Genomic DNA, 23,607 nt, shown 5'->3' with positions numbered 1-23,607 from the left:
GACAGACACACACAGCATAAATACTCTGTACTGACATAGACACAGCATAAATACTCTGTACTGACATAGACACAGCATAAATACTCTGTACTGACAGACACAGCATAAATACTCTGTATAAACCAATCACACAGGAATCCGGAGAAACTGAGAGAGGAGCCACGGAGGCAGAACTATCCGTGTCACAGCCGTCAGAACATACACGTACGCATGATACAGAGTGAGACTGTATGTACGGACAGCTAGGTCTCAGGACAGTTACGTGACATTATATATAGAGCTTGTGAGAGACCCAGATGGGCCAGAGACGCACACAGGGGGGGACACAGGCACTTACCCTTGGCTTGAATTGATCGCTCATCTGAAAAAGAAAGAAAACGCATTGTGAAGGCCCATGCAGAAAACCAGCCCAATAAGACCCCGAGGGGTAACGTTTCCGGGAAAAGGCTGGAATTATACCCCCCGACAGGAGACCGAGCGTCCCGATACAACTCCGAGGGTGGACACTGGAGCCTCTGGTGAACACACAGATGGTGACGAGGAAAGTGCCACCTACCTCTCCCTAGTGTAATAGCTGCCGGTCTCTGAGCCAATGGCTTCATGTTTTACAGACAGACCACCTACGCTGGTACATAATTTCCACAGACTAGAACCATGCTCCCATTGGTTGGCTAAGCCCAATCGGTAGATGGTGCATTGTGATAAGTACCTGGGGTATATGACTGTAGTAATAATAAGGACAGAAGCGCCATCCCCTGGGTCACCACCGCAGTAATAGGAAGAGCATGGTGGAGCACTGAGCGAAGAATCGGAGGGCTGGTCTGAAGAAGTCACCATTGCACGCAGAAACTACTGTGTCCAGATGTAGGACTTACACAGATGAACAGTACTGTGCAAAAGTTTTAGGCAGGTTTGGAAGAAATGCTGCACAGTAATAATGCTTTCATATATCATTTATTTTTATCAGTTAACAAAATACAAAGTGATTGAACAGAAGAGAAATGTAAATCACAGTATTTGGTGTGACTGCCCTTTCCCTTCAAACAGAATCAATTCTTCTAGGTACACTTGCACACAGTATTTGAAGGAACTCGGCAAGGAGGTTGTTATAAACATCTTGGAGAACTGACCACAGATGATCTGTGGGTGTAGGCTGCTCACATCCTTCCGTCTCTTCATGTAATCCCAGACAGACTCCATAATGTTGAGATCAGGTCTCTGTGGGGGCCATATCATCACTTGTTCTTCTCCTCGACTCCTTGTTCTTCTTTACACTGAAGTTCTTAATAACATTGGCTGTATGTTTTGGGGTCTTTGTCCTGCTGCAGAATTTGGAGCCGATCAGACGCCTCCTGATGGTTCTGCATGATGGATAAGTACCTGCCTGTATTTCTCAGCATTGAAGCAGAAAGAAACGGGCAATGTTGAGGACCATAGACGCAGTGGTTGGCCAAATGCATCAGATGAAAGACACATGATTACTTCCCTTCGAAATCAGAAGATGTCCAGCAGTGCCACCAGCTCAGACCTGGCAGAAACCAGTGGGACCCAGGTACACCCATCTACTGCTCGGAGATGTCTGGCCAGAAGTGGTCTTCATGGAAGAATTGCATCCAAAGAGTCATACATTCCATGTGGAAACAAGGCCAAGAGACTCAACTATGCAGGAAAACACAGGAACTGGGGGGCAGGAAAATGGCGGCAGGTGCTCTGGGCTGATGGGTCACAATGTGAAGTATCTGGTGTAACAGGAGGCAGGTGCTCTGGGCTGATGGGTCACAATGTGAAGTATCTGGTGCAACAGGAAGCAGGTGCTCTGGGCTGATGGGTCACAATGTGAAGTATCTGGTGGAACAGGAGGCAGTGTGCTCTGGGCTGATGGGTCACAATGTGAAGTATATGGTGGAACAGGAGGCAGGTGCTCTGGACTGATGGGTCACAATGTGAAGTATCTGGTGTAACAGGAGGCAGGTGCTCTGGGCTGATGGGTCACAATGTGAAGTATCTGGCTGGAACAGGAGGCAGGTGCTCTGGGCTGATGGGTTACAATGTGAAGTATCTGGTGGAACAGGAGGCAGGTGCTCTGGGCTGATGGGTCACAATGTGAAGTATCTGGTGGAACAGGAGGCAGGTGCTCTGGGCTGATGGGTCACAATGTGAAGTATCTGGTGTAACAGGAGGCAAGTGCTCTGGGCTGATGGGTCACAATGTGAAGTATCTGGTGTAACAGGAGGAAGGTGCTCTGGGCTGATGGGTCACAATGTGAAGTATCTGGTGTAACAGGAGGCAGGTGCTCTGGGCTGATGGGTCACAATGTGAAGTATCTGGTGTAACAGGAGGCAGGTGCTCTGGGCTGATGGGTCACAATGTGAAGTATCTGGTGTAACAGGAGGCAGGTGCTCTGGGCTGATGGGTTACAATGTGAAGTATCTGGTGGAACAGGAGGCAGTGTGCTCTGGGCTGATGGGTCACAATGTGAAGTATCTGGTGGAACAGGAGGCAGGTGCTCTGGGCTGATGGGTCACAATGTGAAGTATCTGGTGGAACAGGAGGCAGGTGCTCTGGGCTGATGGGTCACAATGTGAAGTATCTGGTGGAACAGGAGGCAGGTGCTCTGGGCTGATGGGTCACAATGTGAAGTATCTGGTGGAACAGGAGGCAGGTGCTCTGGGCTGATGGGTTACAATGTGAAGTATCTGGTGTAACAGGAGGCAGGTGCTCTGGGCTGATGGGTTACAATGTGAAGTATCTGGTGGAACAGGAGGCAGGTGCTCTGGGCTGATGGGTCACAATGTGAAGTATCTGGTGTAACAGGAGGCAGTGTGCTCTGGGCTGATGGGTCACAATGTGAAGTATCTGGTGGAACAGAAGGCAGGTGCTCTGGGCTGATGGGTCACAATGTGAAGTATCTGGTGGAACAGGAGGCAGGTGCTCTGGGCTGATGGGTCACAATGTGAAGTATCTGGTGTAACAGGAGGCAGGTGCTCTGGGCTGATGGGTCACAATGTGAAGTATCTGGTGCAACAGGAAGCAGTGTGCTCTGGGCTGATGGGTCACAATGTGAAGTATATGGTGGAACAGAAGGCAGTGTGCTCTGGGCTGATGGGTTACAATGTGAAGTATCTGGTGTAACAGGAGGCAGGTGCTCTGGGCTGATGGGTCACAATGGGGTCAATTCTATTCGGCAACTAAAGAATATCGCCGGGAATTAGCTCCCGACGCTATTCAATTCAGCTGCCAGTGACCCGCAATTGTCGGGGGATGAGAGAAGAAACCCGACAAAAGTGCTGCCTCGCGGCCGGCGCGAGGCTGATTCTGTCGGGAATCAGCATCGCCGCGAGTAGTTAAGTCGGAGAATGCCCGTTCTCCCGACAAAACTACCTGTTAAGTCGGCGAGAACGGGACATCGCCGACTTAACTGGAGCTGAATTGAATAGCGTCGGGAGCTAATTCCCGGCGCTATTCTTAAGTTGCCGAATAGAATCGACCCCAATGTGAAGTATCTGGTGTAACAGGAGGCAGGTGCTCTGGGCTGATGGGTCACAATGTGAAGTCTATGGTGTAACAGGAGGCAGGTGCTCTGGGCTGATGGGTCACAATGTGATGTATCTGGTGTAACAGGAGGCAGGTGCTCTGGGCTGATGGGTTACAATGTGAAGTATCTGGTGTAACAGGAGGCAGGTGCTCTGGGCTGATGGGTCACAATGTGAAGTATATGGTGTAACAGGAGGCAGGTGCTCTGGGCTGATGGGTCACAATGTGATGTATCTGGTGTAACAGGAGGCAGGTGCTCTGGGCTGATGGGTCACAATGTGAAGTATCTGGTGTAACAGGAGGCAGGTGCTCTGGGCTGATGGGTCACAATGTGAAGTATCTGGTGTAACAGGAGGCAGGTGCTCTGGGCTGATGGGTCACAATGTGAAGTATCTGGTGTAACAGGAGGCAGGTGCTCTGGGCTGATGGGTCACAATGTGAAGTATATGGTGTAACAGGAGGCAGGTGCTCTGGGCTGATGGGTCACAATGTGAAGTATCTGGTGTAACAGGAGGCAGGTGCTCTGGGCTGATGGGTCACAATGTGAAGTATCTGGTGTAACAGGAGGCAGGTGCTCTGGACTGATGGGTCACAATGTGAAGTATCTGGTGGAACAGGAGGCAGGTGCTCTGGGCTGATGGGTCACAATGTGAAGTATCTGGTGGAACAGGAGGCAGTGTGCTCTGGGCTGATGGGTCACAATGTGAAGTATCTGGTGTAACAGGAGGCAGGTGCTCTGGGCTGATGGGTCACAATGTGAAGTATCTGGTGGAACAGGAGGCAGGTGCTCTGGGCTGATGGGTCACAATGTGAAGTATCTGGTGTAACAGGAGGCAGGTGCTCTGGGCTGATGGGTCACAATGTGAAGTATCTGGTGTAACAGGAGGCAGGTGCTCTGGGCTGATGGGTCACAATGTGAAGTATCTGGTGGAACAGGAGGCAGGTGCTCTGGGCTGATGGGTCACAATGTGAAGTATCTGGTGTAACAGGAGGCAGGTGCTCTGGACTGATGGGTCACAATGTGAAGTATCTAGTGGAACAGGAGGCAGGTGCTCTGGGCTGATGGGTCACAATGTGAAGTATCTGGTGTAACAGGAGGCAGGTGCTCTGGGCTGATGGGTCACAATGTGAAGTATCTGGTGTAACAGGAGGCAGGTGCTCTGGGCTGATGGGTTACAATGTGAAGTATCTGGTGTAACAGGAGGCAGTGCGCTCGCTGAGGGGCTGGAGAGCGGTACATAATGTCTGCAGGCAGCAGTGACGCATGGCGGAGGTTCCTTACAAGTCTGGGGCTGAAGTTCAGGAGTTGGGGATATGGTCAGGATTAATGGTGTCCTCAATGCTGAGACATACAGGCAGGTACTTATCCATCATACACTACCATCATAGAGGCATCTGATTGGCTCCAAATTTATTCTGCAGCAGGACAATGACCCCAAACATACAGCCAATGTCATTAAGAACTATCTTCAGTGTAAAGAAGAACAAGGAGTCCTGGAAGTGATGATATGGCCCCCACAGAGCCCTGATCTCACCATCATGGAGTCTGTCTGGGATTACATGAAGAGACAGAAGGATATGAGCAGCCTACATCCACAGAAGATCTGTGGTTACTTCTCCAAGATGTTTTGAACAACCTCCCTGCAGAGTTCCTTCAAACACTGTGTGCAAGTGTACCTAGAAGAATTGATGACGTTTGAAGGCAGAGGGCGGTCGCACCAAATACTGATGTGATTTACATTTCTCTTCTGTTCATTCAACTGATAAACTATTAACGCCTCTATTTTTAAAAGCATTTTTCCACATCTGCCTAAAACATTTGCACAGTACTGTATATATATCTATATCTCTTGCTGTCTCTCTCTCTCTCCTATATATAAAATAGGATTTTAATTACCTACCGGTAAATCCTTTTCTCGTAGTCCGTAGAGAATGCTGGGGTCCACATTAGTACCATGGGGTATAGATGGGTCCACCAGGAGCCACTGGCACTTTAAGGGTTTAATAGTGTGGGCTGGATCCTCCCTCTATGCCCCTCCTACCAGACTCAGTCTAGAAACTGTGCCCAAGGAGACGACATACTTCGAGAGAAGGATTATACACAGTGTGGCCAGAGAGGCCCCAGCCACGTGGAAAATGGCCGCCGCGGCACTGAAGGGGTTAACCCCTAGTGCCCGGCGCCATTTTAAAGACAATGGGCGCTTGGCGCCAGGTTTAAAATATTGTGGGCGCTAGGCGCCGTGTTTTATAAATGGTTAAAATATGCAGTTGTAAATGTGTGCCGTGGTCCCGGACCTCTCCGGAGACCACGGCAGTGAGGGCAGCCCCCGGCGCGCTGAGCAGAGTGTGCGTGCCGGGGGAGAGCGGAGCCGCTGACCGCCAGAGTCCGGGAGCTCCGCTCCCGGCAGTGGTCAGTGCAGCCCCGGGCGCACTAGCTGTGTGCGCGCCGGGGAGAAGGGAGAGCCGCTGCAAGCGGGAGATCCACTCCCGCTGGAGCGCTCTCTGTGTGTGCCGCCGCTGGGCGGCTCAGCCCATCGGAGGTGGCCAGCCGCGGCAGCTGGGCGGCAAGGGGGGTGCGCCGCAGCCCGGCTCCCCGCCGGACGCTGCGGCGAGGCCACAGATCCAGCGCCGCATACAGGGGACCGGGCTAGCCGGCTCCCTGGCGGCGGGGGGATGAGTAGGTTGGTGAGTGCTGGGGTCCGGGAGCTATGCTCCCGGCACCTCAGCGCTGCAAAGGACCCAGAGCCACGGCGGCCGGGACAAGTGTCCCGGGCCGCCGGGCTTCGGATCAGGGGGGTGCGCCGCTACGTGCGGCGAGGCCACAAAGTGAGTGCCCCACTGGGGGGACAGGGAGCGCCAGCTCCCGGGACCCCAGAGGCAGGCAGACAGGCTGGAGGATGGGGGAAGCCAGCCCCATACCTCCAGCACAGACAGAGTCCTAGCAGCCAGGCTGCAGGACTAGGGGACAGGATGTAAAAAGAAAAACAAAGACATTGTTTTAAATGTAATAACATGTGGGGATGTACCAAAGCTCCCAGAACGGGAGGGAGAGCGCAGAGGCTCCTGCAGAACTGATTGACCAAACTTCAGATCCTCAGAGGCCAAAGTATCGAACTTGTAGAACTTAGCAAACGTGTTCGAAACTGACCAAGTAGCTGCTCTGCAAAGTTGTACAGCCGAGACACCCCGAACAACCACCCAGGAAGTCCCTACCTTACGTGTAGATTGGGCCTAAACCAATTTCGGACACTGCAATCCTGCCGTAGAATAAGCATGCTGGATAGTGAACCTGATCCAGCGAGAGATTGTCTGCTTAGAAGCAGGACACCCAAGTTTCTTGGGATCATACAGGACAAACAGAGAGTCCGATTTTCTATGACGAGCCATCCTCTTCACATATATCTTCAAAGCCCTTACCACATCCAATGACTTTGATGGAATTGAGGAGTCAGTAGCCACTGGCACCACAATAGGTTGGTTGATATGAAAAGCCGACACAACCTTAGGAAGAAACTGCTGACGTGTCCGGAGCTCAGCCCTATCTTCATGGAAGATCAAGTATGGGCTCTTACAAGACAAAGCCCCCCAACTCCGACACACGTCTAGCAGAAGCTAAGGCCAACAAAGTGATAGCCTTCCACGTAAGAAACTTGACCTCAACCTCCGGTAGAGGCTCGAACCAATCCGACTGGAGGAACTGTAACACCACGTTACGATCCCAGGGTGCCGTAGGCGGCACAAAGGGAGACTGGATGTGCAGAACCCCTTTCAAAAAAGTCTGAACCTCAGGGAGGGAAGCCAGCTGTTTCTGGAAGAAAATGGATAGGGACGAAATCTGGACCTTTACAGATCCCAACCTCAGACCCATATCCACACCTGCTTGCAGGAAGAGGAGGAAACGTCCCAGTTGAAACTCCACCGTAGGAAGCTTCTTGGATTCATACCAAGAGACATACTTCTTCCAAATGCGATGGTAATGCTTAGACGTTGCTCCTTTACTAGCGTGCATCAGGGTAGGAATAACCTTGTTCGGAATGCCCTTCCAAGCCAATATCTGGCGTTCAACTTCCATGCCGTCAAACATAGCCGCGTTAAGTCTTGATAAGCGAACGGCCTCTGTTTAACAGGTCCTCCCGAAGAGGAAGAGGCCTCGGATCTTCCAGCAGTAGATCCAGAAGATCTGAGTACCAAGCCCTTCTTGGTCAGTCCGGAACAATGAGGATCTCCTGATCTCTTGTTCTCTTTATGAGTTTTAGAATCCCTGGAATGAGTGGAAGTGGAGGAAACACATACACTGACTGGAACACCCACGGAGTTACCAGGGCGTCCACCGCCACTGCTTGTGGGTCTCTCGACCTGGAACAGTACCTCCGAAGCTTCTTGTTGAGACGGGAGGCCATCATGTCTACTTGAGGTACACCCCAAAGATTTCTCACCTCCGTGAACACCTCCGGATGGAGGCCCCACTCTCCTGGATGGAGATCGTGTCTGCTGAGAAAGTCCGCTTCCCAGTTGTCTACTCCCGGAATGAAGATTGCTGACAGCGCCAAAGCGTGTTTTTCTGTTTAGAGGATAATTCTTGTTACCTCTGACATTGCAGCTCTGCTCTTCGTTCCGACCTGTCGGTTTATGTAGGCTACCGTCGTTACATTGTCCGACTGCACTTGAATGGCTCGATCTCACAGAAGATGAGCCGCTTCGAGAAGACTGTTGTAGATGGCTCTTAGTTCCAGAATGTTTATCGGAAGACTGGATTCCAGGTTTGACCATCTTCCTTGGAAGGCTTCTCCCTGAGTGAATGCGCCCCAGCCCCGGATGCTTGCATCCGTGGTTAGAAGGATCCAGTCCTGAATCCCGAACCTGCAGCCCTCCAGAAGGTGACACATTTGCAGCCACCAGAGGAAAGAAATTCTGGCTTTCGGCGACAGACGTATCCTCTGGTGCATGTGTAGGTGAGATCCCGACCACTTGTCCAGGAGATCCAGCTGGAAGGACAGAGCATGAAACCTTCCATACTGTAGAGCCTCGTAGGAGGCAACCATCTTCCCCAGAAGGTGAATGCACTGATGAACCGATACCCGGGCTGGCTTCAGGACATCCCGGACCATTGTTTGAATCACCAATGCTTTCTCCTCCAGTAGAAACACCCTCTGCACCTCCGTGTCGAGGATCATCCCCAGAAAAGACAATCTCCTTGTCGGTTCCAAATGTGACTTTGGAAGGTTCAGGATCCAACCGTGTTTCCTGAGCAGATGAGTAATGAGAGCAATGGACTGCAACCACGTCTCCCTGGACGACGCCTTTATCAGTAGATTGTCCAGATATGGGATTATGTTCACCCCCCTGTCTGCGGAGAACCATCATCTCTGCCATCACCTTGGTGAACACCCTCGGTGCCGTGGAGAGGCCGAACGCCAGTGCCTGAAACTGATAGTGACTGTTTAATAGTGCAAATCTGAGATAAGCCTGGTGCGGTGGCCAAATCGGAATGTGGAGGTACGCATCCTTAATATCCACGGATACCAGAAACTCTCCCTCCTCCAGACCCAAGATCACCGCTCTCCAAAGACTCCATTTTGAATTTAAATTCCCTCAGGTAAGGGTTTAGCGACTTAAAGTTCAAAATTGGTCTGACCGAACCATCCGGTTTCGGTACCACGAAAAGGTTCGAATAGTAACCCCTGCGTTGCAAACGCGGTGAAACTGGGACAATGACCTGTGACATTTCAAGTTTCAGATGGCGTCCTGTAGGATCGCCCTGTCTGTCAGCAACGCTGGCAAGCCCGATTTGAAGAATCGGTGAGGCGGAAGTTCTTGAAACTTCAGTCTGTACCCCTGGGACACAATATCCTGGACCTAGGGATCCAGGCCGGACGACACCCAGACGTTGCTGAAACGTCTGAGCCTCGTACCCACCAGCCCGTCCTCCAGGCTGTGCGGTCCACCGTCATGCTAAGGATTTTGAGGAACCAGAAGCAGGTTTCTGGTCCCGGGAGCCTGCGGGTGTAGGCTTTTTGGATTTTGCACGACCACCTCTAAAGGAAGGTGGTATGAGGCTTGGACCTTTTTGTTCTAGCGGTCCGAAAGGACTGCGATGAAGTTGGGGAAAATGGTTTCCTCGTAGAAGGTATAGCAGAGGGAAGGAAAGGTGACTTACCCGCGGTTGCCGTGGAAATCCACGCATCCAATACTTCCCCAAATAGAGCCTGACCTGTGTAGGGTAGGTTCTCCACACCTCCTGGATTCCGCGTCTGCTGACCATTGGCGTAGCCAGAGTCCCCTGCGAGCCGAGATTGACATGGAAGATATCCGTGCAGTCAGAGTACCCAGGTCCTTCATGGACTCTACCATGAACCCCGCAGAATCCTGAATGTTATGTAAAAACAAATCAATGTCACTTCTATCCATTGTATCCAAATCCTCTAGTAATGTGCCGGACCACTTTACTATGGCTTTAGAAATCCATGCACAGGCAATAGTGGGCCTTAACGCCACTCCTGAAGCAGTGTATATGGATTTGAGCGTAGTGTCAATCTTACGATCAGCCGGTTCTTTTAACGCGGTAGATACAGGGACAGGTAAAACCACCTTTTCAGACAGTCTGGAGACAGATGCGTCAACAATTGGTGGGTTTTCCCACTTTTTTCCTATCCTTCTCAGGGAAGGGAAAGGCAACCAGAACCCTTTTTGGGAATCTGGAATTTTTTCTCTGGGTTTTTCCATGATTTTTCAAATATAGCATTAAATTCTTTAGACGCAGGGAAGGTTAGCGAGGCTTTCTTATTGTCTGTGAAGTAAGCCTCCTCAACCTGCTCAGGTGGTGTGTCAGAAATGTTTAACACAACTCTAATGGCCTCAATCATCAGCTGCACCTACTTTGCAAGGGATGCCGCCCCCTCAGCACGTCCCCATCACCGTCTGCCATGTCAGAGTCGGTATCTGTGTCATCTTGCATAATTTGGGCAAGTGCACGTTTCTGTGGGAATATGCTAGGGGATATTGCAGGAATAGGGAAAAAACCTGACCAAAATGCCATAGACTTCTTTAACACATGAGTTTCAGTCTCAGTATGGGCTACCCTGGTAGAGATCTGAGAGATCATTCCTTTAATAGAGGTCAACCACTCAGGCTCAATCACAGGGATGAGACTAGACATTACATTCCTGTGTACATAGAATGGATTCTACCTGAGAGGAAATGTCCTCTGCTGCATATGACACAGAGTCCCTAGACATGGCTATGTGAGACAACAACACACACACACACACACACACACACACACACACACACACACACACACACAGGGAAATGTCTTCTGCTGCATATGACACAGAGTCCCTAGACATGGCTATGTGAGACAACAACACACACACACACACACACACACACACACACACACACACACAGGGAAATGTCAGACAGGGTTTCCCCAAGTATGCCACAGAGAGACACAGAGCTTGGAGCCAACCCCCACACAGCGCTTCCATAGGCAGGTATAACACAACTACCTAGCGCTGACAGTGTACCTTAATAGACTACACAGTAATTACACAGCCCCCCCCCCCCCTCCTCCCCTCTACAACCCCATGGTACTGCACAGGATAGCTGGAGTTGCTTGGAGGGACAGCTCTCCCTGTCAGCGTCTCTGTACAGGAACTGCAGGCAGGAAAATGGGGCTGAACGCTGCAGGGTCCGCTCTGAGAAGCTCCGCCCCCTTAAGATGGAGCGTCTATCTCGCACAAATTCTTTATACTGGCCCGAGGATTCTGTCGCTAGCCGGGGGATTCAGTCTCCAGTTAGCGTCTGTGACCAGTTTAGGGTATTTAGACGCTGGCTCAGGGCGCACCTCATAGCACCAACACCGTGTGCCACTGAGACTTCCCCGGAGCGCAGCCATTCAGAGCTGCGCTCCTACCCTTGTGCCGCCATATCTCATCACCTATCTTCTGGCATCTGTAAGGGGTCGTGGCATGCTGCTGGGGCGAGCGGTCCCCTGTGGCGGAGAACGATCAGACCCCTCTGGAGCTCAGTGTCCAGTCAGCGAGACAGTGGCTCAGACCCCGCAGGGCGGACACTACTCCCTCCCTCAGTCCCTCCGAGCAGGGAGGCTGTTACCAGCAGCCTCCTGTAAAATAATAAACTCTAAGAAAACTTTTACTAAGAAAGTTCCTGAGAGCTCCCCTAGCTGTGACCGGCTCCTCCGGGAACAGGTTCTAAACTGAGTCTGGTAGGAGGGGCATAGAGGGAGGAGCCAGCCCACACTCTCAAACTCTTAAAGTGCCAGTGGCTGCTAGTGGACCATCTATACCCCATGGTACTAATGTGGACCCCAGCATCCTCTAGGACGGAAGAGAAATACATACAGTACCTTCTTTTATTTACAATACCTAGATACTTTAAAATGATGGCAGAAATTAGATTACATGGAGCCTGTCACATACACTGCACTGTACCTACTGTATATCCCCCCAACCTCCATTCCTCCTTCCAGATCATCTCCATCCCCCTGACCCCATCACATACACTGCACTGTACCTACTGTATATCCCCCCCACCTCCATTCCTCCTTCCAGATCATCTCCATCCCCCTGACCCCATCACATACACTGCACTGTACCTACTGTATATCCCCCCCACCTCCATTCCTCCTTCCAGATCATCTCCATCCCCCTGACCCCATCACATACACTGCACTGTACCTACTGTATATCCCCCCACCTCCATTCCTCCTTCCAGATCATCTCCATCCCCCTGACCCCATCACATACACTGCACTGTAACTACTGTATATCCCCCCAGCCCCCATTCCTCCTTCCAGATCATCTCCATCCCCCTGACCCCATCACATACACTGCACTGTACCCTACTGTATATCCCCCCCCACCCCCCATTCCTCCTTCCAGACCATCTCCATCCCCCTGACCCCCATCACATACACTGCACTGTACCTACTGTATATCCCCCCACATCCATTCCTCCTTCCAGACCATCTCCAACCCCCTGACCCCATCACATACACTGCACTGTACCTACTGTATATCCCCCCACATCCATTCCTCCTTCCAGATCATCTCCATCCCCCTGACCCCATCACATACACTGCACTGTACCTACTGTATATCCCCCCACCCCCATTCCTCCTTCCAGATCATCTCCAACCCCCTGACCCCATCACATACACTGCACTGTAACTACTGTATATCCCCCCACATCCATTCCTCCTTCCAGACCATCTCCAACCCCCTGACCCCATCACATACACTGCACTGTACCTACTGTATATCCCCCCACATCCATTCCTCCTTCCAGATCATCTCCATCCCCCTGACCCCATCACATACACTGCACTGTACCTACTGTATATCCCCCCACCCCCCATTCCTCCTTCCAGATCATCTCCATCCCCCTGACCCCATCATATACACTGCACTGTACCTACTGTATATCCCCCCACATCCATTCCTCCTTCCAGACCATCTCCAACCCCCTAACCCCATCACATACACTGCACTGTACCTACTGTATATCCCCCTACATCCATTCCTCCTTCCAGATCATCTCCATCCCCCTGACCCCCATCACATACACTGCACTGTACCTACTGTATATCCCCCCACCTCCATTCCTCCTTCCAGATCATCTCCATCCCCCTGACCCCATCACATACACTGCACTGTACCTACTGTATATCCCCCACCTCCATTCCTCCTTCCAGATCATCTCCATCCCCCTGACCCCATCACATACACTGCACTGTACCTACTGTATATCCCCCCACATCCATTCCTCCTTCCAGATCATCTCCAACCCCCTGACCCCATCACATACACTGCACTGTACCTACTGTATATCCCCCACCACCCCCCATTCCTCCTTCCAGATCATCTCCAACCCCCTAACCCCATCACATACACTGCACTGTACCTACTGTATATCCCCCCACCTCCATTCCTCCTTCCAGATCATCTCCAACCCCCTGATCCCATCACATACACTGCACTGTACCTACTGTATATCCCCCACCTCCATTCCTCCTTCCAGATCATCTCCATCCCCCTGACCCCATCACATACACTGCACTGTACCTACTATATATCCCCCACCCCCCATTCCTCCTTCCAGATCATCTCCATCCCCCTGACCCCATCACATACACTGCACTGTACCTACTGTATATCCCCCCACCTCCATTCCTCCTTCCAGATCATCTCCATCCCCCTGACCCCATCACATACACTGCACTGTACCTACTGTATATCCCCCCACCTCCATTCCTCCTTCCAGATCATCTCCATCCCCCTGACCCCATCACATACACTGCACTGTACCTACTATATATCCCCCCACCTCCATTCCTCCTTCCAGACCATCTCCATCCCCCTGACCCCATCACATACACTGCACTGTACCTACTGTATATCCCCCCCACCCCCCATTCCTCCTTCCAGATCATCTCCATCCCCCTGACCCCATCACATACACTGCACTGTACCTACTGTATATCCCCCCCACCTCCATTCCTCCTTCCAGATCATCTCCATCCTCCTGACCCCATCACATACACTGCACTGTACCTACTGTATATCCCCCACCTCCATTCCTCCTTCCAGATCATCTCCATCCCCCTGACCCCCATCACATACACTGCACTGTACCTACTGTATATCCCCCCACCCCCATTCCTCCTTCCAGATCATCTCCATCCCCCTGACCCCATCACATACACTGCACTGTACCTACTGTATATCCCCCCCACCTCCATTCCTCCTTCCAGACCATCTCCATCCCCATGACTCCATCACATACACTGCACTGTACCTACTGTATATCACCCCACCCCCCATTCCTCCTTCCAGATCATCTCCATCCCCCTGACCCCATCACATACACTGCACTGTACCTACTGTATATCCCCCCACCTCCATTCCTCCTTCCAGATCATCTCCAACCCCCTGACCCCCATCACATACACTGCACTGTACCTACTGTATATCCCCCCCACCTCCATTCCTCCTTCCAGATCATCTCCATCCCCCTGACCCCATCACATACACTGCACTGTACCTACTGTATATCCCCCCACCTCCATTCCTCCTTCCAGACCATCTCCATCCCCCTGACCCCCATCATATACACTGCACTGTACCTACTGTATATCCCCCCACCTCCATTCCTCCTTCCAGATCATCTCCATCCCCCTGACCCCATCACATACACTGCACTGTACCTACTGTATATCCCCCACCTCCATTCCTCCTTCCAGATCATCTCCATCCCCCTGACCCCCATCACATACACTGCACTGTACCTACTGTATATCCCCCCACCTCCATTCCTCCTTCCAGATCATCTCCAACCCCCTGACCCCATCACACACTGCACTGTACCTACTGTATATCCCCCCCATCTCCATTCCTCCTTCCAGATCATCTCCATCCCCCTGACCCCATCACATACACTGCACTGTACCTACTGTATATCCCCCCACCTCCATTCCTCCTTCCAGATCATCTCCATCCCCCTGATCCCATCACATACACTGCACTGTACCTACTGTATATCCCCCCACCCCCCATTCCTCCTTCCAGATCATCTCCATCCCCCTGACCCCATCACATACACTGCACTGTACCTACTGTATATCCCCCCACCCCCATTCCTCCTTCCAGATCATCTCCAACCCCCTGATCCCATCACATACACTGCACTGTACCTACTATATATCCCCCCACCTCCATTCCTCCTTCCAGATCATCTCCATCCCCCTGACCCCATCACATACACTGCACTGTACCTACTGTATATCCCCCCACCCCCCATTCCTCCTTCCAGATCATCTCCAACCCCCTGACCCAATCACATACACTGCACTGTACCTACTGTATATCCCCCCAGCCCCCATTCCTCCTTCCAGATCATATCCATCCCCCTGACCCCATCACATACACTGCACTGTACCTACTGTATATCCCCCCAGCCCCCATTCCTCCTTCCAGATCATCTCCATCCCCCTGACCCCATCACATACACTGCACTGTACCTACTGTATATCCCCCCACCTCCATTCCTCCTTCCAGATCTCCAACCCCCTGACCCCCATCACATACACTGCACTGTACCTACTGTATATCCCCCCACCTCCATTCCTCCTTCCAGATCATCTCCAACCCCCTGACCCCATCACATACACTGCACTGTACCTACTGTATATCCCCCCACCTCCATTCCTCCTTCCAGATCATCTCCATCCCCCTGACCCCATCACATACACTGCACTGTACCTACTGTATATCCCCCCCACCTCCATTCCTCCTTCCAGATCATCTCCAACCCCCTGATCCCATCACATACACTGCACTGTACCTACTGTATATCCCCCCCACCTCCATTCCTCCTTCCAGATCATCTCCATCCCCCTGACCCCATCACATACACTGCACTGTACCTACTGTATATCCCCCCACCTCCATTCCTCCTTCCAGACCATCTCCATCCCCCTGACCCCATCACATACACTGCACTGTACCTACTGTATATCCCCCCACCTCCATTCCTCCTTCCAGATTATCTCCAACCCCCTGACCCCCATCACATACACTGCACTGTACCTACTGTATATCCCCCCACCTCCATTCCTCCTTCCAGATCATCTCCATCCCCCTGACCCCATCACATACACTGCACTGTACCTACTGTATATCCCCCCACCTCCATTCCTCCTTCCAGATCATCTCCATCCCCCTAACCCCATCACATACACTGCACTGTACCTACTGTATATCCCCCCACCTCCATTCCTCCTTCCAGATCATCTCCATCCCCCTGACCCCATCACATACACTGCACTGTACCTACTGTATATCCCCCCCACCTCCATTCCTCCTTCCAGATCATCTCCAACCCCCTGACCCCACCACATACACTGCACTGTACCTACTGTATATCCCCCCACCTCCATTCCTCCTTCCAGACCATCTCCATCCCCCTGACCCCATCACATACACTGCACTGTACCTACTGTATATCCCCCCACCCCCATTCCTCCTTCCAGACCATCTCCATCCCCCTGATCCCCATCACATACACTGCACTGTACCTACTATATATCCCCCCACCTCCATTCCTCCTTCCAGATCATCTCCATCCCCCTGACCCCATCACATACACTGCACTGTACCTACTGTATATCCCCCACCTCCATTCCTCCTTCCAGATCATCTCCATCCCCCTGACCCCATCACATACACTGCACTGTACCTACTGTATATCCCCCCCCCATTCCTCCTTCCAGACCATCTTCATCCCCCTGACCCCATCACATACACTGCACTGTACCTACTGTATATCCCCCCCCCCCCATTCCTCCTTCCAGACCATCTCCATCCCCCTGACCCCATCACATACACTGCACTGTACCTACTGTATATCCCCCCACCTCCATTCCTCCTTCCAGACCATCTCCATCCCCCTAACCCCATCACATACACTGCACTGTACCTACTGTATATCCCCCCACCTCCATTCCTCCTTCCAGATCATCTCCAACCCCCTGACCCCCATCACATACACTGCACTGTACCTACTGTATATCCCCCCACCTCCATTCCTCCTTCCAGACCATCTCCATCCCCCTAACCCCATCACATACACTGCACTGTACCTACTGTATATCCCCCCACCTCCATTCCTCCTTCCAGATCATCTCCATCCCCCTGACCCCATCACATACACTGCACTGTACCTACTGTATATCCCCCCACCTCCATTCCTCCTTCCAGACCATCTCCAACCCCCTAACCCCATCACATACACTGCACTGTACCTACTGTATATCCCCCACCCCCCATTCCTCCTTCCAGATCATCTCCAACCCCCTGACCCCCATCACATACACTGCACTGTACCTACTGTATATCCCCCCACCTCCATTCCTCCTTCCAGATCATCTCCATCCCCCTGACCCCCATCACATACACTGCACTGTACCTACTGTATATCCCCCCACCTCCATTCCTCCTTCCAGATCATCTCCATCCCCCTGACCCCATCACATACACTGCACTGTACCTACTGTATATCCCCCCACCCCCCATTCCTCCTTCCAGATCATCTCCAACCCCCTGACCCCCATCACATACACTGCACTGTACCTACTGTATATCCCCCCACCTCCATTCCTCCTTCCAGATCATCTCCATCCCCCTGACCCCCATCACATACACTGCACTGTACCTACTGTATATCCCCCCACCTCCATTCCTCCTTCCAGATCATCTCCATCCCCCTGACCCCATCACATACACTGCACTGTACCTACTGTATATCCCCCCCCCATTCCTCCTTCCAGATCATCTCCAACCCCCTGACCCCCATCACATACACTGCACTGTACCTACTGTATATCCCCCCACCTCCCATTCCTCCTTCCAGATCATATCCATCCCCCTGACCCCCATCACATACACTGCACTGTACCTACTGTATATCCCCCCACCTCCATTCCTCCTTCCAGATCATCTCCATCCCCCTGACCCCCATCACATACACTGCACTGTACCTACTATATATCCCCCCACCTCCCATTCCTCCTTCCAGATCATCTCCATCCCCCTGACCCCATCACATACACTGCACTGTACCTACTGTATATCCCCCCACCCCCCATTCCTCCTTCCAGATCATCTCCATCCCCCTGACCCCATCATATACACTGCACTGTACCTACTGTATATCCCCCCACCTCCCATTCCTCCTTCCAGATCATCTCCATCCCCCTGACCCCATCACATATACTGCACTGTACCTACTGTATATCCCCCCACCCCCCATTCCTCCTTCCAGATCATCTCCAACCCCCTGACCCCCATCACATACACTGCACTGTACCTACTGTATATCCCCCCACCACCCCCCATTCCTCCTTCCAGATCATCTCCATCCCCCTGACCCCATCACATACACTGCACTGTACCTACTGTATATCCCCCCACCTCCATTCCTCCTTCCAGATCATCTCCATCCCCCTGACCCCATCACATACACTGCACTGTACCTACTGTATATCACCCCACCCCCCATTCCTCCTTCCAGATCATCTCCATCCCCCTGACCCCATCACATACACTGCACTGTACCTACTGTATATCCCCCCACCTCCATTCCTCCTTCCAGATCATCTCCATCCCCCTGACCCCATCACATACACTGCACTGTACCTACTGTATATCCCCCCCACCTCCATTCCTCCTTCCAGATCATCTCCATCCCCCTGACCCCCATCACATACACTGCACTGTACCTACTGTATATCCCCCCACCTCCATTCCTCCTTCCAGATCATCTCCATCCCCCTGACCCCATCACATACACTGCACTGTACCTACTGTATATCCCCCACCTCCATTCCTCCTTCCAGATCATCTCCATCCCCCTGACCCCATCACATACACTGCACTGTACCTACTGTATATCCCCCCACATCCATTCCTCCTTCCAGATCATCTCCAACCCCCTGACCCCATCACATACACTGCACTGTACCTACTGTATATCCCCCACCACCCCCCATTCCTCCTTCCAGATCATCTCCAACCCCCTAACCCCATCACATACACTGCACTGTACCTACTGTATATCCCCCCACCTCCATTCCTCCTTCCAGATAATCTCCAACCCCCTGATCCCATCACATACACTGCACTGTACCTACTGTATATCCCCCACCTCCATTCCTCCTTCCAGATCATCTCCATCCCCCTGACCCCATCACATACACTGCACTGTACCTACTATATATCCCCCACCCCCCATTCCTCCTTCCAGATCATCTCCATCCCCCTGACCCCATCACATACACTGCACTGTACCTACTGTATATCCCCCCACCTCCATTCCTCCTTCCAGATCATCTCCATCCCCCTGACCCCATCACATACACTGCACTGTACCTACTGTATATCCCCCCACCTCCATTCCTCCTTCCAGATCATCTCCATCCCCCTGACCCCATCACATACACTGCACTGTACCTACTATATATCCCCCCACCTCCATTCCTCCTTCCAGACCATCTCCATCCCCCTGACCCCATCACATACACTGCACTGTACCTACTGTATATCCCCCCCACCCCCCATTCCTCCTTCCAGATCATCTCCATCCCCCTGACCCCATCACATACACTGCACTGTACCTACTGTATATCCCCCCCACCTCCATTCCTCCTTCCAGATCATCTCCATCCTCCTGACCCCATCACATACACTGCACTGTACCTACTGTATATCCCCCACCTCCATTCCTCCTTCCAGATCATCTCCATCCCCCTGACCCCCATCACATACACTGCACTGTACCTACTGTATATCCCCCCACCCCCATTCCTCCTTCCAGATCATCTCCATCCCCCTGACCCCATCACATACACTGCACTGTACCTACTGTATATCCCCCCCACCTCCATTCCTCCTTCCAGACCATCTCCATCCCCCTGACTCCATCACATACACTGCACTGTACCTACTGTATATCACCCCACCCCCCATTCCTCCTTCCAGATCATCTCCATCCCCCTGACCCCATCACATACACTGCACTGTACCTACTGTATATCCCCCCACCTCCATTCCTCCTTCCAGATCATCTCCAACCCCCTGACCCCCATCACATACACTGCACTGTACCTACTGTATATCCCCCCCACCTCCATTCCTCCTTCCAGATCATCTCCATCCCCCTGACCCCATCACATACACTGCACTGTACCTACTGTATATCCCCCCACCTCCATTCCTCCTTCCAGACCATCTCCATCCCCCTGACCCCCATCATATACACTGCACTGTACCTACTGTATATCCCCCCACCTCCATTCCTCCTTCCAGATCATCTCCATCCCCCTGACCCCATCACATACACTGCACTGTACCTACTGTATATCCCCCACCTCCATTCCTCCTTCCAGATCATCTCCATCCCCCTGACCCCCATCACATACACTGCACTGTACCTACTGTATATCCCCCCACCTCCATTCCTCCTTCCAGATCATCTCCAACCCCCTGACCCCATCACACACTGCACTGTACCTACTGTATATCCCCCCCATCTCCATTCCTCCTTCCAGATCATCTCCATCCCCCTGACCCCATCACATACACTGCACTGTACCTACTGTATATCCCCCCACCTCCATTCCTCCTTCCAGATCATCTCCATCCCCCTGATCCCATCACATACACTGCACTGTACCTACTGTATATCCCCCCACCCCCCATTCCTCCTTCCAGATCATCTCCATCCCCCTGACCCCATCACATACACTGCACTGTACCTACTGTATATCCCCCCACCCCCATTCCTCCTTCCAGATCATCTCCAACCCCCTGATCCCATCACATACACTGCACTGTACCTACTATATATCCCCCCACCTCCATTCCTCCTTCCAGATCATCTCCATCCCCCTGACCCCATCACATACACTGCACTGTACCTACTGTATATCCCCCCACCCCCCATTCCTCCTTCCAGATCATCTCCAACCCCCTGACCCAATCACATACACTGCACTGTACCTACTGTATATCCCCCCAGCCCCCATTCCTCCTTCCAGATCATATCCATCCCCCTGACCCCATCACATACACTGCACTGTACCTACTGTATATCCCCCCAGCCCCCATTCCTCCTTCCAGATCATCTCCATCCCCCTGACCCCATCACATACACTGCACTGTACCTACTGTATATCCCCCCACCTCCATTCCTCCTTCCAGATCTCCAACCCCCTGACCCCCATCACATACACTGCACTGTACCTACTGTATATCCCCCCACCTCCATTCCTCCTTCCAGATCATCTCCAACCCCCTGACCCCATCACATACACTGCACTGTACCTACTGTATATCCCCCCACCTCCATTCCTCCTTCCAGATCATCTCCATCCCCCTGACCCCATCACATACACTGCACTGTACCTACTGTATATCCCCCCCACCTCCATTCCTCCTTCCAGATCATCTCCAACCCCCTGATCCCATCACATACACTGCACTGTACCTACTGTATATCCCCCCCACCTCCATTCCTCCTTCCAGATCATCTCCATCCCCCTGACCCCATCACATACACTGCACTGTACCTACTGTATATCCCCCCACCTCCATTCCTCCTTCCAGACCATCTCCATCCCCCTGACCCCATCACATACACTGCACTGTACCTACTGTATATCCCCCCACCTCCATTCCTCCTTCCAGATTATCTCCAACCCCCTGACCCCCATCACATACACTGCACTGTACCTACTGTATATCCCCCCACCTCCATTCCTCCTTCCAGATCATCTCCATCCCCCTGACCCCATCACATACACTGCACTGTACCTACTGTATATCCCCCCACCTCCATTCCTCCTTCCAGATCATCTCCATCCCCCTAACCCCATCACATACACTGCACTGTACCTACTGTATATCCCCCCACCTCCATTCCTCCTTCCAGATCATCTCCATCCCCCTGACCCCATCACATACACTGCACTGTACCTACTGTATATCCCCCCCACCTCCATTCCTCCTTCCAGATCATCTCCAACCCCCTGACCCCACCACATACACTGCACTGTACCTACTGTATATCCCCCCACCTCCATTCCTCCTTCCAGACCATCTCCATCCCCCTGACCCCATCACATACACTGCACTGTACCTACTGTATATCCCCCCACCCCCATTCCTCCTTCCAGACCATCTCCATCCCCCTGATCCCCATCACATACACTGCACTGTACCTACTATATATCCCCCCACCTCCATTCCTCCTTCCAGATCATCTCCATCCCCCTGACCCCATCACATACACTGCACTGTACCTACTGTATATCCCCCACCTCCATTCCTCCTTCCAGATCATCTCCATCCCCCTGACCCCATCACATACACTGCACTGTACCTACTGTATATCCCCCCCCCATTCCTCCTTCCAGACCATCTTCATCCCCCTGACCCCATCACATACACTGCACTGTACCTACTGTATATCCCCCCCCCCCCATTCCTCCTTCCAGACCATCTCCATCCCCCTGACCCCATCACATACACTGCACTGTACCTACTGTATATCCCCCCACCTCCATTCCTCCTTCCAGACCATCTCCATCCCCCTAACCCCATCACATACACTGCACTGTACCTACTGTATATCCCCCCACCTCCATTCCTCCTTCCAGATCATCTCCAACCCCCTGACCCCCATCACATACACTGCACTGTACCTACTGTATATCCCCCCACCTCCATTCCTCCTTCCAGACCATCTCCATCCCCTAACCCCATCACATACACTGCACTGTACCTACTGTATATCCCCCACCTCCATTCCTCCTTCCAGATCATCTCCATCCCCCTGACCCCATCACATACACTGCACTGTACCTACTGTATATCCCCCCACCTCATTCCTCCTTCCAGACCATCTCCACCCCCTAACCCCATCACATACACTGCACTGTACCTACTGTATATCCCCCACCCCCCATTCCTCCTTCCAGATCATCTCCAACCCCCTGACCCCCATCACATACACTGCACTGTACCTACTGTATATCCCCCCACCTCCATTCCTCCTTCCAGATCATCTCCATCCCCCTGACCCCCATCACATACACTGCACTGTACCTACTGTATATCCCCCCACCTCCATTCCTCCTTCCAGATCATCTCCATCCCCCTGACCCCATCACATACACTGCACTGTACCTACTGTATATCCCCCCACCCCCCATTCCTCCTTCCAGATCATCTCCAACCCCCTGACCCCCATCACATACACTGCACTGTACCTACTGTATATCCCCCCACCTCCATTCCTCCTTCCAGATCATCTCCATCCCCCTGACCCCCATCACATACACTGCACTGTACCTACTGTATATCCCCCCACCTCCATTCCTCCTTCCAGATCATCTCCATCCCCCTGACCCCATCACATACACTGCACTGTACCTACTGTATATCCCCCCCCCCATTCCTCCTTCCAGATCATCTCCAACCCCCTGACCCCCATCAC

The 23,607-nt window shown here is 52.3% G+C and overlaps 1 protein-coding gene across 4 annotated transcripts in view; it reads right to left on the bottom strand.

Moving 5' to 3' along the window:
* FBRS (fibrosin) overlaps positions 1-23,607 on the bottom strand; it is a 118,839-nt gene that overhangs the window by 28,094 nt on the left and 67,138 nt on the right. For all 4 annotated transcript variants that reach the window (XM_063935494.1, XM_063935496.1, XM_063935495.1 and 1 more), the window contains one exon: positions 338-361. In XM_063935494.1, the coding sequence (XP_063791564.1) occupies positions 338-361 (24 nt within the window). The remainder of the gene's footprint in view (positions 1-337; positions 362-23,607) is intronic.

Source organism: Pseudophryne corroboree, chromosome 7 (genome assembly GCF_028390025.1).
Source record: "Pseudophryne corroboree isolate aPseCor3 chromosome 7, aPseCor3.hap2, whole genome shotgun sequence".
NCBI lineage: Eukaryota > Metazoa > Chordata > Amphibia > Anura > Myobatrachidae > Pseudophryne > Pseudophryne corroboree.
The sequence above is the reverse complement of the archived record's forward strand: the minus strand, read 5'-3'. Positions and strand labels throughout refer to the sequence as shown.